We start from the raw sequence: 17822 nt of genomic DNA on the forward strand, positions 1-17822 counted from the left end.
ACCTCCACTGTTTCCCTCCACTCTCCTCTACGTATCTTCATGGCACACTCTTACCCCTTCGCTTCCCTCCCTCTCTTGCTCCCAGGTGAGTGACAGGCCCATAAGTGCTCCAGTGATAGTGGTGGGGGTGTTAGCGTGACAGCTATCGAAGCAGTGACAGGAGCCACGCTCAGTCTGGGAGCTAATACTGCCTCTGCTCTACGGCCAAGCCCCTCTCACCGCAACGATAGACAGACGGTCGGAGAGAAAGACAGACATCATTCACCCACCCGCTCAAACAATCACCATGACTGTGCGGCCCAGCCACTTTTCCAAATGCTTGCCAAAGACTTTCAACTTCATACACAGAAGGCACACAGCAGATGGATGATAGAAATTGGTCAGGCATTTGCTGTAACTTCACGCCATGCGGCTGGATCCTTGACACCAGGGTATGAGTATATTTGCCCCTTGTCACCATGGCAGCTTAAATCTCTCTTGGTTGAACAGTTGGAGGTGATGGAAAAATGTGCGAGTACAATTTAATGAGGGAAGAAGTGACATGGAAATAAAACTGGATGTGCCTAATAACTTCACTGACAATTACAACAAGTACTTCAACAACAGCAATGACTCACCACATTATTCACGGGGGTTTATAGATTTCATGCCAAGTAAGCAATGCTCAGTTATTTAAGGGCCGTCCAAAGTAACTGACAAGAGTCATTTGAAGCAAAAGTAATGGGGTAGATGTACATTGTTGTGCATGTTTGCTGCTAACCAAGATTATACAAATCCCTGTTGGTTGATTACATGACTTCTGACTGTTAAGACGATATCGTTTGCTTTTAAATGTATTATCATATATCGGCAAACACACCAACATCTGCCGATATGACTCATTTTTCAACACTAGGCTAAAGAGGCTCAGTATTTTTGCTTAGTGAAGAAAATCTCCATCTACATATGTATGAGTATGAACAATTATTATGTTAATTTCACAACAGGAGAGACAAAATGACCTCTGTAGATCAGTTATCGTCCCAAGAACTCCCAATATATCGGTAAATCAACTATCGGCAACACGTCCAATATCTTGCATCCCTAGTAAAGATAGTGTGTGACTCATAGATACATCTAGGTTCCAGGCTGCAGTGGTGAGAATCTCCCCTGTGCTGAACAGCATCACACTGAGGTATCAGAGGTAGTGTTGTGATCAAAATCCAAACTAAGTTGTTACGAAGTTTCTGCACAAAGAGTCAGTGAGCTGCTGATTGCCAATATAAACTCTGCAAACCTTGGGGACCTCAGGCAGTAACTACAAAAGAGAAATTAGTTCTCAGTTGACCAGTTTGGTTAAATGATGTGTTTCTTCCCATCAGAACGGTGAGGCCGGCAGGCAAACACAACTCTGTGCCAGTGTGTGTGCACTTCGTATGGCGGTGCAACTGTGCACCAGTGCAGTCACTTGTGTCTGCATGCCTGTTAATGTAAGGGAGAACGTGGGTGATGATTGGACGCATGTATTGAGTGTTCTTGAATGAAATAGCGCGTGTGTGTGTATGTAGATTTATATGTTCGCGTGTACACATGATTAGAGACACACTCCAACCACTTACAGCATAAACCGCTATTATCACACTCAATTGCTCTCAAGAGAAAGCTGAAATGAGCTCTTTCCCTCATGGTTGAGAGGAAGACATGGGTTGTAGAAGGTACAGGAGCAGATTATCAGCCCAGCTATCTTGTGGCCAGCGACGGAGGTTAAAGCTGTACCGGCCTTTCTATCCTGAGTGAGCTGGAATTTGAATTGATTGGCTCTTAAAATTGCTTTTTCTGTAGGAGCTTTAAGAGTCATGGAAAAGGAAACCAATTACTGGCTGTCAAAGCCTGCTGTCAAAATAGAGATGACCCCCAGTCCAAACACAGACAACCTCCTTCGTCTCAGTGTCTCACACCTAAACACAACGATGAACAATAGATAACACACACATGCCTACACAGGCGGGAGCGCGCGCACACACACACACACACAGATGCCCACTTTATGATCATGACGGTTGGGGAGACAATGATGAAGACATGGCTGTCAGGTTATCTTCACCAGCTCCACTCGTGTGGCTCTTTTAAAGGCTTTGCCTCCCTTCCTTACGTTGATCAATCTGACGCTATTCAAGCAGGATACAGTATAAACGGTTCTATTTAAGCATGCACACCTGTAAACACCTTGCATATTCTGCAGTATGTGTGAAAAATGCACGCTAAAAGTAAAACACTGATTATGTGACACATTATTTGCGGAATATTTAAGCAGGTCATCATCTCGGTAAAAAAAAAAGTGTCTTTAGATCAGCAGTGTGGACGTCTGCAGCACTCTCAGCCACCATGGGAGATGCACATTTCCTAAGAGAGTGTGGATAACAGTTCAGGCACTCGAGTAAATACACTTCTTCATAACATACATGTTCCATAATCAACCACAGAAGGCACGACATGAAAAACACATCATTTCCCCACTTGCACGTTCATAATTTTGCTTTGGCCATATGTTGGAATTAGCTTGCTGTGTAAAATATCCATTACTCACTGTCCCATTGTTTACCACTGCAGTGGCTCTTTTCACCCCACATCTGAATACACCGTCTTACCGGATGCTCGCTTTTCATAAAAGGCCAATCTGCTCTGACTAGTCAGCTGGCCCAGTCTTTTGTAATTGGTCGGCAGGTCCGAACATGTGTTGGAAATGTCAGGCTTGTTACCGAGAGGTTTCACGGTTGGAAAACACCACTGTATGGTGCCGCTTCACACCCGGCGAGCAGGTGGACGTGTTACGTTACTTGGTAACATACAGTGAGATGCAACACAGAAAAATGCAAATGAGGTATTTGAAACACTAATTCCAGCAGTATTTTGTGGAAGCTGTGACCTTTTTAACTTGGCTGACATTTAATTGTACTTTTACGGAAAAAACATATGACACGCTAAACGGGAAAAAACTGCAAAGTATAACAAAAAAAATGTATGTAAAGGTTCACAATGTAGCTATATTGGTACATCTGTAATGATACTGTACTGCAACTGTACACACACACACACACAGGCACAGTTACTGGTTGTTACTCATCTCATCCACAGTAGCCAGTTAACTCTAGTGCCTTACTAACACTATTTCAATACGTAACATATTATGACGTTGCTCTTGTGTTGTCCGCTCAAGCGTTTGTGTTTTTTTTTTTTACAAATAACGACAAAATATGTTTAGATGGACAAGAGCGGTTTATACACCTAACACAGTAGAAACTGCATACTCTTTTAAAAGTAGCTTTTTTCTTCTTATAGTCACGGTCTTCCCTCTCCTCTCCGTCAGTCACCTCAGTTTCAGTTTTACATACACATATTGCCATGGGACTTGTACAGAGCCAGTTTGTATCTCTGATCAATACAACAGAACAAGACTCAGAGCAGAGCAACAGCCTGGAAAAAGAGCACACACTCTGCCACGAATGTTGCGGCTTCTCTGAGATATGTCCAATTACTGATCTCGCATCCTGAACGGCTCCTCGACGAGTGTGCGCTAACCTAAAGCAAGTGAATGTAGCGATTCTCCTTCATTTTCCGTGCACGTAATGATGCAAAACGTCCAACCACTTCAGCAGAGATACAACATCCCTTCACTAACTTTGACCAGTGGAGGACTAATCACATCTCTTGCCAGTTCCCCCAGCTGTGACCTAGAGCACCTGCGGGGGTTGATGGGAGCTGTGTGTGTTTTTACTGCGGACACTTTAGCGTAATGGCGATGGCGAATGTACTTTTACGACTGCTTTATTTCTCGAAACCATTAACGAGCAGGTGGGGGTGCTCACAGCGACTGCTGCCCGCCGACAGGATTGAACAACCTGTTTCGATTATCTCCCGACTACCCAGAACAGTAAGCTGGAGAAAGAGTGAGACTGACACAACTTTTTAACAATGTATACTTTTGTGAAAAAGGAGCTAAATAAAGTGGAGAGGATGTTTTCACAACAGAGCTCTGACAGCTTGCAAGATAAAGCCTACTGTTTGTAGACAGCCGCAGTATAATTATTCCAACTGCATGTGAAACAGCTGTTACCTCAGGAATATGAAGAAGTGTGTGAGAGAGCGAGAGAAAGAGGGGAGTGAAGAGGACAGCGGGGTGGGCATAAGCTTTAAAAAGTGTGAGCTACCAGTGAGAAGACCTAATGTACAGTTCTAAGGCTGACAGCTTCATTTTGCCAGCAGATAAAGCAACAGTGTGTGAATGTAAATAACCTGATCTGATCTATGATCTATGATCTATGTAATAAGGTAACATCTAAGTGTAAAAATTATTTTACAGTGCGTGTTGGACTGTACGACGGAGTATCAGGGCCAAACAACAAAGAAAGAAAAAAATCTTATCTTTCGAGTCGTAATATTATTATTTATCATTTTTGAATTTAATTTTAAAATTTAATTACAAGGCAAAACCTCTTTGAACAGGCGGTAACCGGCGGTAGCCTTGCAGTCCACCACTACCAGCCATTTAACCTCTCCACAAAAGAGATGATTTCCACCAAGTCTGTGTGATTCTTTCATTGAAACAAACTCAGTTTCTTGCACAATCTTTTCGAAGTCCTGGTGCGAATGATAATGTGGTGCTGATGTGCCAGAGGTACTTCCTTATTTGTGAAGCCCAAACCAAAATGTAACTTCACAAAGTGCTCCGTGTTTCCCATCTCGTCTTTGCTTGATTAATAATAATTTTATCCTCGTAATATTACAACTTTATTTTCATAATATTACGACTTTTTTCTCATAATGTTAATTTTTTTTTTTCATAATGTTACGACTTTTCTCATAATGTAACGACTTTATTCTCGTAATGTTACGACTTTTTTCTCGTAACGTTACGACTTTATTCTCATAATGTTACGGCTTTATTCTCGTACTGTTATGACTTTATTCTCGTACTGTTACGACTTTTTTCTCGTACTCTTACGACTTTATTCTCATAATGTTACGGCTTTATTCTCGTACTGTTATGACTTTATTCTCGGACTGTTACGACTTTATGCTTGTAATGTTACGACTTTATGCTTGTAATGTTACGACTTTATTCTCGTAAAGTTACGACTTTATTCTTGTGATGTTATGACTTTATTCTCGTACTGTTACGACTTTTTTCTCGTACTGTTATGACTTTATTCTTGTAAAGTTACGACTTTATTCTTGTAAAGTTACGACTTTATTCTCGTAATGTTACGACTTTATTCTTGTAAAGTTAAGACTTTATTCTCGTAACGTTACGACTTTATTCTCGTAACGTTACGACTTTATTCTCGTACTGTTACGACTTTATTCACGTACTGTTACGACTTTATTCTCGTAAAGTTTCGACTTTATTCTCGTAAAGTTACGACTTTATTCTCATAAAGTTACGACTTTATTCTCACAATATTATGACTTTAAAAAAGTTATATTACAACTTTTTCTAATATAACGTGTTAATTCTCTGAATATTACACGTTTATTCTCGAAAGATTAAATCCTTTTTTTTTTCAGTATGGCTCTAATACTCCTTCGTAGGATTTTGTTTTCTTTTTGCCTCTTATGTTAAGTTTTTTGCCACTTAACCCCTGCATTTGGATATACTAGTGTTGCAGTATAACATACTTTATAATCCATGAACCGACCAATAAACCAGACAAGTTGCACGTCTCGATAAAGCCAACAGTTCAGACGTAGAGTAAGTCTCAGCTGCCGCCTGTTTGTCCACTGCCCGGTACAACTATTAACTATTATTCCATATCACAACGTCAAAACACTCCTGATAAGTGCCGTATTATTAGCAGTGATTGTGTGTGAGCTACAAATATCAGGAGCGAGCTGGGCCTCACCGCTTTTATAACAATAATGAATTATAATAGCTTTTGTGACTATCACACCCATCTTAACAGTGGTGGAAGTAAAACATCACCTCCTCTGTAATTTATAGCTTCCTACTGTAAGCATTCATCATTGTGCCTCAGCCCTCAAACATACAGCATCTGCACTGAGCCCATAAAACACACAACATGGCACAAGCAGGGCACCCAGACCCTAAGCCAGGACCAATATTAAATCATACCATTTATGTAAGCGGAAAAGTATGTGCGAGTAAATAGTTTTTCTACTTGTGCAGGCATCCTAAACATGCATATCCCCCAATGTAGAGGCTGATGGAACTAAGAGCCAAGAGAGTTTATTCCTAGCAGAAACAGACAGGAAACCAAAGAGTGAATCAATGCAACACCTGAAAACCATTAGAAATCTAATGGTAAAACAGAGAAAGGGGAAAAAACAACAATAACCAAGGGCATGCAATAAATAAGAAATGAAAGAAGACAAATTTTCTGAAAGGCAAAGAGAGAAAATAAGAGTGATTCCACTGATACGTGCAGCTGCTGGTGTCTAAAGTCTCCGGGGTACAGAAGAGACAGAAAGAGAGAGTTGGAGAGAAAAGGACCCAGACAAAAGAGTAAATCACAATAAATATTTATAATGATAAGTAATGCTGTGGACCATAAATATTAAACAGCCACTGCCTGTGTGTGTCTGTGTGTGTGTGTGTACTTATATGTTAAGCAATGTCTAAAGGGACACAGGAGTGGGCACTGAGCAATGCATTGACTAACATTGTACATAAGCTCTGATCAGATCAGCGGTGAATATTAACCCAAACAAAGAATTTCAATCGCATTATCAGACTGTTTGTTTGGCACCTTTTTATAAAAGGACCAGGAACAAACATGACGAGTATGAAGCATCATCCTGATTCCAACCTTGTCCGCCATGTTACTGATCTTCAACGAACAGTGATGGACAAAGAAAAAAGATTATTATATAGTTATTGTGAAACCTGTTTTCTGAAAAATGTTTTTTTGTGAAGCTGGTTAATGGAATTGCATCACAAACTTGAGCTTTAGAGGTGGAGGTATATTTTTGCTGGGAAAGACTTGCCCTCCCTCTTTCGCGCTTCAGTATAATCTGGCCACCGACTGTTTCACCTCGCAGCCACTTGACAGAGAGCAACGAGAGGCTTGACTCAGCCTAACAATCTCCTTATATTGTGCTGCTCTGACTTCACTGCATTTAAGACAAGCAGACAGTGTGAACTTGCAATAGTTAGAGAGTGAGACCGGCACATGGAGTATAGAAAAATTTAAATGTGCCACACACTTAAAACCCAGGGAGCTGTATTATAAAAGGGCAGAATAAAATGTGCTTGAGGGAAGTAGAAATTCTTGTAATAGCAGCACTAATTGTTTGGGGCCTCATTGACTTTAACTCGACATTCTTTTTCCCTAACAATGACATAATTGACAGGTTACGTGGTGCAGACTCACAGGAGTGCGTTGGAAAGTTTTAAAAGCTCGCTGAACACAATCAGATGTAGTTATGTAGGTACAACTCTGCAAAGCCAGAATGTGATATTCATTTGAAGAAATGTGACATAGTACTGTACATTTATGAGGGGCATCATCCACTCCATCATTCTCTCCACCTCTGCATGGATAATGTGAAGCAGAGAACAGGTTTTTTTTTACCGTCTAACATTTCAAACAATGCACAGACACTCCCCCTGTTTTAAAATTAAATTGCTCATTACGCACACAAACAAGAGTGAAGCCGCCGTGGCTTGTTTGATCAGACCGAGGCACATAAATAAACAATATCGGATTTTGTCGTCGGCTTACAAATGATGTAACCTACTGTCTAAATTACTAATGAACTAAATTATGACAGAACCACAAAGGAAAACATGACTGTGCAAACACATTAACAACACAAACACCAAACACTCATACGCGATATAGTCCTAATCACGTGGGACAACAAATGGATAAAAAGCCGACATTGTCTTTCAGCCTCATGTTTAACTTGCAGGTAGTAAGGGACACTTGTCTGGCTGAGTAATGGCGACATCTGATCTGGTTAGTCTTACGTGTGTATTGTGTTTAGCGGGATCGAAGAGGGCTTGTGTAAATGTGTGACAACATTGCAGTGCTCTGATCTAACAGTGTATCATTAACATGTGCTGCCATCCATGCCGGAGGAGCTCTCATTGAGAGGTCGTCACTTCTCATCCTATTTACAACCCATCCACACTCGAGAGCGAGCGAGCAATCAGGACTCCATGGCAGGCCGCATGCTCTGGCATGAGGCCAACATCAGCCAGGTCTTATCGGGTATTAGACTGCCCCGCAATCTCGATTTCATGAACACCCAGTATACAATAAACACTATTGATTTTCACATTGGGCTTTTCTGCACTTGAATCTAGTAGATTGTGAGCGTTCTGTCACAAAAATTGTAATGAATAATAATTCAGTTTGGTGGGGAACTGTTTAGAGGAGTTTTCCGATCCAGCCACAGCCGTGGCTGCTGGTCAGCTAAGTGACCAAAAACACTGCTGAATGGTGGAGCATTAGAGCTCGCAAATTGGCATGAGAGTGCATGAAACGTAAACCCAATAATGGTGAACCAGATTACACTGTGTTTGCGCTTTAATCTGAAGCAGCTTCGCTTGAGTCGCAATAAATCACAACTCATTTATGGTAAAGTCTCAGGAGAGAACACACACACGAACACACACGAACACACACACGAACACACACACGAACACACACAACACACACACACACACACACACACACACACACACACACACACACACACACACACACACACACACACACACACACACACACACACACACACACACACACACACACACACACACACACACACACACACACACACACACACACACACACACACACACACACACACACACACACACCAAGATTTCATTCCCTATCCCTAACAACTCCCATAAAGGTTACAAGTGCTAGTCAGGTTTTATTGTAATCTCTCTGGATTCTAGTTGAACTCCTCTTCAGGGATAAATCACAAGAAACTACCCTTTGAGTCATTTATCACATTCTCTGCTCTGTAAACAAGGCACGGTGATTTTCAGGGATACTCACTAGGATGCGTAACAGCGAGGTGCCAGGGGGTGTGTTTTCAGGAAGGCTGATGTTGTACAGCGGTTTGCTGAAGATGGGCCGGTTGTCATTCTCATTGATCAGCTCAATAAAGACACGGGCAAATCCCACATGGTCGGACATGGACTCATTGGCAAAAAGCTGAGGGGAGACAACAAGTAAGATATATAGAGCACTTGACATTTCATTGCATGTGTTACAGTTCAGCTCAAGAAACAGCATGCATTAAATATTAGTTTATTTATTCAAAACAGTTAATGTATGTTTTGAAAATCTTGGACTGATCATGGCATCCTTCAGTTCCGTAAATAACTCGGGGCATAATGAAGATACATTTAGGCTTGGTGCTTAAACATCAGACTGGATACACAGTTGATTCAAGGGCAGTCTCACAGTATAGGGCAGCAAGTGTTCGCTCATACTGTGTCTTTACAAACATTATTTGTTAGACATTCACAGTTAATAAAAAAGCATGCTTTATCCTACTGCCTCATACATTATTAACCAATAAGCTGTGGGCTGTGGAGGGGAGATGCTGGCCGCTGTGTCCTTCCTCACCCGTGTCTACTATGATTTCTTGAGTGCATGCTAGCATTCATTGTCACGTAAATGTTCACATTCGTGGCGTAAGACAACTAATAACAAATATAACAAGTCTCACAGAGAAGCTGTAGCTGCGAATATGTTCGAAGTCCAGCGGCATGGCCACCCTCATCCTGATGTCGGCACGCCCCTGCACTGCTGTGGGGGAGATGGTGAAGTATTCTGAATTGTTTCCTGTCAGGAACACCTGGAACATGCTGTTCACCCCCTGCCGCAAGAGGGATACGAAAAACAGGCGTTAGTGAGAGAGAACAGGCAGATATATAAACTAACGGTGGTGGAAAAAATGTGGTTGATAAAAGTCCCTGGTAAAGAATATCCATTGATTCTTGAGGGTTCATTTTAAGACAAAACTTATAATTCATGATAATACTAAGGTGCAGAGACACCTGTCCCGATTTGCACCTGGGACTCCATTTACTCTTATCAGTTATGAGTAAGACGTTTTATTTGTATCACTGCATCTTTTTGCAAGATTTCTTCCATCCTTCAATCGCACTTGCTCTGTCCTCTTTCCCTTTTCAATCTGTCGTTCAGAATACTTCCAAGGCCAGAGTATTTTGAATTAGAACTCATTTTATTTACACACGCCAATTAGTGATTAGTGAATTTGACCTCTGCATTTAATCCACACAACATTAGTGAACAAACCCCAGTGGGCAGCACCTGGAGATTGATGGGGGTCCGGTACCTTGCTCAGGGGCACCCCAGGCCTTGACCAAGATTTGAACCAGCAACCCTCAAGCCCTTCCACTCAACTCGGTCCGCCGATAACATTACAAGGCATTACAGTAACATCGCAAAGGGCCACTAAATCGTTCTGAGTGATATGCAAAGATGCATGCCATAAAATCATGCCATCATATATGTAGTTATCCTCTATTTTCATACTCTGTCTGTGAAAGGGTCTTAATTGTAGCGAGGATGCGAGACCTCAACCAAATTGTGGGCTTCACCACACATTTGACCTGGACAGCTGCACTTTGCAGGAAAAGCGAGGAGAAACAAGGCGGTAAGCACAACTGTCAAAATGTGAACTAAAATGGTTATGACAGGGTTAGACAGCGACACGGGCATGAGTACTAAATTACAGCCTCATCTCATCTCATTTGAATCCTTTATCGCCAACACCGAAACCCTACACTGCACTGTCACAATATGAAAATTGGCATCTGTGTACAACATGAAATAAATACCCATGCGCTGCCTGTGGTGCCACATGTCCAGCTGGAAGTGTTACTTACTCTAGCCAGTGAGGAGGGTTTCAACCATATGCTAGTTTAATCATCATATCGTGTGATGATTAAAGTAAAGGGAGTAAAAGATGGAATTCCTAATGACAGCCACGACTATCTTCCTTAATTCTGACATGTTGGTGTTTATATCAAATTTGGAATAAAATAAAGTCTTACAGTCATTCCTCTTCCTCAGATAAATCCCAAATATCAATTGCATGATGAGCAAATATAAGTCAAGAGAGGGTCAAAATGACATTACAGCTTTGAAAAGCCTGTGGCTGTCTTGAGCCGAGAAAACAGCTCTAGATCCCTCCTGCTTTCATATATAAAGCTGTGGGGCAGCCAATCATGTAGCTATTGTAGCAGACAGAGGAAGACGGGTGGCGCGTTGATTGGCATTAGGCCGGTGGTTGAAATAGCCCCCTTGTTTTTGTTTTCATTTCTGGGAGAACCATTGTGGCTGATGACTCCTATTTAAAAGACCATCCAATATGCAGGGATGTCACCTCAAACTGCCCATAAACGTAATTGCCTGTCCATTTGCTCCTGCCTTTAGAAGCCCCCAATAAAAGCAGCCTGTCAGATGCAACTGCCACAAAGTTTAGTGACAAGTTCCAGCAGCAAAAGTTTTAAAGATGCTAGCCGAGCAGAAGAGAATATGAAGGCGGTGACAGAGAGAGAGAGAGAGAGAGAGAGAGAGTTAACTACCACTTCTGTCATAGTCTAAAAAAAATGAAATGTCTGTCTGCCTGTAATCCTTCATAGTAGAAAAAAAGGGAGATTACAGCACAGGTGTGGCAGAGTGTAAATGAGTGCGAGTGCTGGCACAAAAATGCCTTGTGGATTTTATTCTTTGTAAAGATGTATAGCAGTCTTACAATGCAAGCCTGTGACACACAACTTAAGAACATAACATTATTCTGGATTATGAAAATCAATTTTCTTCTGTTGGATAAAGGTAAATAAACTGTGGTCCCTAAAGGTTCTAAAGGAGTCAGGTCCTAACATATACAGAGGGACCTCTTATCATGTGCAAAGGTGTCTGAGTTGTCACCCACTTGCACAGTTCTTCCTTCTCTGCCACCCCTAGAATTAATAAACAGGCCCAGCTGGTAAATACTCTTGCTATCACTTCTTGAAGTGCTTTCTTTTTCTTCTTTCGGCTTCTTCCTGCTCTACCAATTATTCAGGCCTCTGGTTCTGCTGTTCAGAATGTTTTGAGTCTCTCCTCTGTCTCTGTCTCTTTCTCTCTCCACCTTTTTCTCTATCCACCTGACTTGCAGTTATCTGTCAAATTCCACCCTGACAGCCACTGTGGCTAAATCAATCAGAGTTGACTAGCTTTCGTCTTATCTGCACCAGTGGTGATTGATTTTCCTCGTTAGGTATAATTTGATGCTCTATCCCATCTCTTCCAGAGCAAATTAAATTGTAGTTGACTCCAATATGCTGCTGTGAGCAGGCATGTGCAAATACGAGAGCGGGAGCGAGAAAGGGGGAGAGAGAATCACAGAGAGAGAGAGAGAGAGGGAGGGTGGCAGAGTAAGCGTAAAGTGAAAAAGTCTTTGAGTTCTGTGTGTGTGACATGTGTCACCACATTAGGTTGACAGATCCAGCTAATGGGAAGTGGCAGACATACTAAAGCATATTGTTGATGGTTTGACTGTCCACACTAACACACTCACTAACACACACAAGCTCTGTCTCAATCCAGGGGCTGGATGTGTGTATTCTTCATCCAGATGTTGTCAAAATGCATCACCACACTGCGACGTGGGCTCTCCCACACATCAATCGTCGGCTCCTTTGAACGCGGCCGAAGTTTTGTGGCTTGAGTTTTTTTTTTTGTAAAAAATAAATAAAATAAAATAATTATAATAATACAAAGATAAGATATAAATGTGATATCATTTCTAAGAAATGTGAACTCACTCTTCATGTTATGTAAACAGGGTTTACTTGTGGATCAAAGAGAAGAATTAAGAATCTTAACCAGGTTTACTTGACCTGGGATTATTGATGATCTGCTGTGAATAACTAACAGTTATAGAGTTGACTGCCTTAGTTGAATAGTTGATTTACTTCTATTACCACTGCTGTAGAAATACTGTTTTATTTTTCTACACATTTTATCTGTGAGGAGTACATTTAGTTAGTAAAATTTAAGGCAAATCATGTGACTTGCTTGAGATACAGTACATCACACACCAGCGTCTGGGTTGATGCATCTCTATTTTCTACATTATTGCATGAAATATTTAAAAGATTATAACTGGAGAGTCTATCCAAACAACTATGTTGAAAAATTAAATATAGTTTACATCAGATTTAAATATATCGCGGATGTTTTTGCTGATTTGGGCTTAAATCAGCAGTCAAGGGGCAGAAGAACTGTGATTCAGGACTTTGAACTGTGGAGGGCAGCACTTAACCTCTCAGTGTACAGCCTGCCAGGATTTATTAGGAGAAGAAGAAGAAGAAGAAGAAGAAGAAGAAGAAGAAGAAGAAGAAGAAGAAAGAGGGAAAGTCGTGAGTTGTGTGGGCTAGACCGTCTCATTTCACACAACGCATTTTATCTGTTGTTCAGTCCCTGGATTGAGAGACACACACACACAGTTGCACGCACGCAGTGACTGAGGTTCTTTGTGGCTGCTGCATTTGTAAATCGACAGATAAAAACATATCGCTAACACCATTTTCATGTAGCTGTCTGACGTGACTTTGTTGCAAGATCAAATTGTGAGTGATGTAGGTGTTGTGTGACACCCAGCCATTATGTCTGAACCTCCTTATTCATCCATCCATCCATTTTCTACCACTTTATCCTTCACTGGGGCATTGTGGGGGGAGCTGGAGCCAATCCCAGCTGATACAGGGCAAAACACTGGGTACATCCTGGATAAATCGCCAGTCCACCGCAGGGACCCTCCTCATTCATCATCAGCAAAAATAAATAACAATAGTTCCGATTGTCCAATGGTTGAGTGAATGTGTAACTTTGAAATAACAGCTACAGAATACCTTGTTTTTTTTGTTCGGAAACAAAATCAGTGTTCCGTGACGAAGATTTTTTTTGGTTTGGTTCAATTGGATCATGACTATGCCATTTAATTCCACTTAACAACTGAATAAATACAGTTGTTTTCTGTAAGGTCCTGATGCATTTGGTAGAGTCTAACTCGGGGGTAAGTGAGAAAAACAATTAAATTCCCCACAACTACTGTTTATCTTAACTGTCGGTTTGACCAAATCACACATCAGCACCTGAAGCTTGGCACAGCTTTATTACCAATCACAAGATGCCAAGGCTGCATAGACAACACATGATTGACTCACCTCATCTTTGTCTTCCGCCTGGATGAAGAGTGGCAGAGCAAAGCCCACCTGGGCGAGCTCAGTGATCCGCACCCGATACTCGGTGCTGTTGAACTTTGGAGCGTTGTCATTCTTGTCAATTAGCAGAATGGTGAAGGTGGTCATCACCGTGGCCTCTGACGGACTGCGATCATCTTTTAACTCTGTGGCCTTATTGTGGAAACAAATGGACGCGGAAGACATCGAGGGAGAAAGAGAAAAGGGGGAGAGATACATGAGATTCATTTCATTGCGCTGAAAATGTCATTTTGGATGGAGGCGGTCAGCAAGCAATCTCAGTCAGTCAGTCATCAATAGGTGGACAGGTGGACTCAAGGCAATCATAGAAATAGGCTCAAAGTGGCGTCAAGAGAGGGCCAGCAAATGTACATCCACACACACACACACACACACACACACAATGAGATTTAGGAGAAAGTCCAATTGAGAAGATGCAATTACACACACACTCTGTTTCTGGTGAGTCAAAGATGTGAGGATTCTGAAAGAAAAGAAAAAAAAATGGAAGGGGAAGGTAGGAATGGGCAGGTGGGGTCCCGTTTATTGATAGAGTGGTGTCAAAAACAATAAGAGAGGGGGCAGGTACTACTTGCCTCCGCCTGGGTAATCAAGGTAGTTTAGTCTCTCCTGTCTCAATGCCCCTGAATCATTTGACCGCGACCTCATACGCTCAGCACTATCTAAGCTGCCTGAAGTTGAGAAATTAGTTGTATTACTATGGCACACCACAATCAATAGTAGCACTACCTACGAAAGCACAAGTAAAGAGAGGCAGAGAAAATATAGAGGGAGAAAAATCCATATCTTATAAATACATTTTTGGGCGACATTTTCTCGTTTTCAGCACTTTCCCTTATTCTACTTTTCTTCTTTGTAATTATTGATTTCAATTAGGAAGATAGAGTGAGTCTGGGATTGTTAGCCAGAATCTCTCTTGTATTAACATTAAGAGTCAGCTCAGCTGTATCGCAGCAGTCCTTTCATAAAAAATGTCATGCGACCTGCTTTTTATTAACAATAATTGCAGCTAAATGAGGGAGGATGTGGTTGTGAGGCCATTAACTGTCCTTAAAGGCCATTTATTGTCCCGAACAGGTGCAAACCATTTCTCATTCAAAATCCACAATATAAGACTGCAGGTGTACTGGAAAAAAAACAAAACAAAACAAAAAACACGGATTTGATTTGAAAACCTTCCACTCTCATTAGCCCTCGCAAAATCATTTCACACAATCTCTCACACCGGGGGGGAGGAACCACTTGGTGAACAAGAAAAAAATGTCATCAAAAGGAGAGTGGACAAAGCGAGAAAGCTGTGGGTGGGGAGGGATTGAGGGTGAGAGGGCATGGCTGACATGCTAAAGAGCCAAGTGAGATAGACTGTGGGCTCAGTGGAGGGACAGGGGGATTCAGACACTTCACCTGATCTAAACAGAAAAAAAGGAAGAAGAGAGGAGAGAACAAAGGGACACTAAGCAATGAGGAGCACTGTAAATCCTATTCCTTTATCTTGTCCTCCTCTGCCCCTTCTGTCCTCCCTCACTGCTGACTGCTGACTGAACTCGAGCGTCGCGAGGAAACATCACCACAGAATAACCACATTTGTGCATAGACATATTGACCGAGTCTACAGACACGCAAATCCTGTGTCTTGTACTAAGTCAGTGTTGCACTGACCTTAAAATCTCACCTAATTGGAACAGTGTGACGACATCACGTCAAAATATGTATAGTACAAGCAAAGGTGATGTACTGCGTTTAGCAGGTCTTTTGAGGCGATCAAAAAGCAGACAGTGCATTGATTTAATACTCTATCACATCAAAGCTCTCTCTTGATCCACTGATGAAAAAGATTTTCGATCGCTTGTCTGGGTTGCGACAGTCTCCCCCGCTCCTTAACCGCTTCCCGTTCAGCAGCTCACCTTGACAGTGATAGTGAATCCTGCTGAGTAGAGTGGGTTTTCTCTGTCCACCTGGCCATTCACTGTCAGAGACCCGCTGATGTAGTCCAGGGCAAAAACGCTGTTGGTGTTCCCTGGATGGATAGATGGAAAGAAAAAAAGACAAGAGATAAGAAAGTCAGGGGGACAAAGAAAACTGGTGTTGTGGATAATTCAGCATAACCCCCAGCATGCAGCATGGTTCTACTGGAAAGGAGAGAGATGGATAAGCATAGTGTATCTCTCCATTTCATGCAATATGGATACAACTTTTGCTGTGCTGTGCTGTGTTTTGTCTCTTGCTACCTGCCAAAGGCTGACCCAACAACTTCAGCCAGTACACACTCTCCTGCCACTGCTTCTGAGCCTTTACTTCTTCACTGGACGTATGTTAACGTCACTGACTGTTCACATGTTCAAGTTGAAGAGAATTCAGCTGTTGTTAATATTCTCAGGTCCATTCAAATGGGTTCATACTGTATCTTAAAAAGTACAGGCTATGTTTTGTGAACGGATGAGTAACGTGAAAAACACATTCTTGGAGGTCGTCTCGTGCTACTTGGCTGACTGAAAATAATGTAATAGTTCATTTTTCAATATGACAATTTCAAGACATTCAATCACATCAATTTAAAATCATGGATTTCTTATTAACTTAAAATAGGAAGAATGATTTGATTTCTTTGAATTTAGGTTGAAAAAAACAAAAACAAAACCCCAGCCACAATAAGAGAATAAATTGTCTATATAAGACAATACGATTCAAAGACTGATTATGTGAGCAAACCACACATTTTAATGCACTGGTGAAGTGCATTAACTTTGCTGTAGTCTATGTCCTTTTTTCAGAGATGAGCATTTCAAATTATGAACGCTGCACTGTTCTCATTAACAAGTTCAAGTGTGTCTAGTGTTCCATATTCAATTCAATCATGGAGGTTAAAATATTAGACTGAGACCCACTTGAGTCGCCCCCTCGTATACATTCCTTAATCCCTCTTTTCCTTTTCAAATTACTGTCCTAATTATTAACTTTCTCAACTCCACTCTGCTTTGACACGCTGTCTGTCTCTCTTTTGGGCATCATGCGGCTGCTGCGTGCTAATTACACCCAGCAGATGGAGACAACAAACGAAAAGGCATCCAACTGCCACTCTCATTCTATTCTTTGCATCTGTCACATGTGTTGCACGAGACCCCGAGCAGCCCCTGTGCAATCTTTAGATAGTGTTCCACTTCATTCATGTTGATGTTATCAGAGCAATCTGCTCAGGGAAAGACAAACAACGGAGCGGGCAGGACTGAATGAGAGATTTTTTTTGCTTTGTTAATGTCACTGTTTTGACCAGCTGACGTCATTGAAACCGTTTGATAATCTCAGAAAGAGGAGGAGAAATCATGAATGTAAACTCATTCCCTGTCTATACTGTATACTGTGAAAATAGATTAAGTTCCTGCTTAAATTATTAAATTATTACAAACCAATACTGATAAAAGCAACCTTGAAGATCTTGAAATATGTTCTAAGTGTCTTTATCTATACACAACTAATGTCACAATATTAACAACATACACGGTGGATTTAAAAGGAAATTATATAAATGTGAATTACATTAATAATTTAAGATATGGCAATA

The 17822-nt window shown here is 41.4% G+C and overlaps 1 protein-coding gene across 1 annotated transcript in view; it reads right to left on the reverse strand.

The window, feature by feature from the left end:
- The window catches only part of cdh23 (cadherin-related 23), a 146034-nt gene that overhangs the window by 50457 nt on the left and 77755 nt on the right, over positions 1-17822 (reverse strand). The window contains exons 11-14 of the mRNA XM_044046344.1: positions 16168-16280; positions 14207-14395; positions 9691-9840; positions 9012-9170 (exon numbers count right to left, since the gene is read on the reverse strand). Coding sequence (XP_043902279.1) covers positions 9012-9170; positions 9691-9840; positions 14207-14395; positions 16168-16280 — 611 coding nt within the window. The remainder of the gene's footprint in view (positions 1-9011; positions 9171-9690; positions 9841-14206; positions 14396-16167; positions 16281-17822) is intronic.

Source organism: Solea senegalensis, linkage group LG15 (assembly GCF_019176455.1).
Source record: "Solea senegalensis isolate Sse05_10M linkage group LG15, IFAPA_SoseM_1, whole genome shotgun sequence".
Taxonomy (NCBI): Eukaryota; Metazoa; Chordata; class Actinopteri; order Pleuronectiformes; family Soleidae; genus Solea; species Solea senegalensis.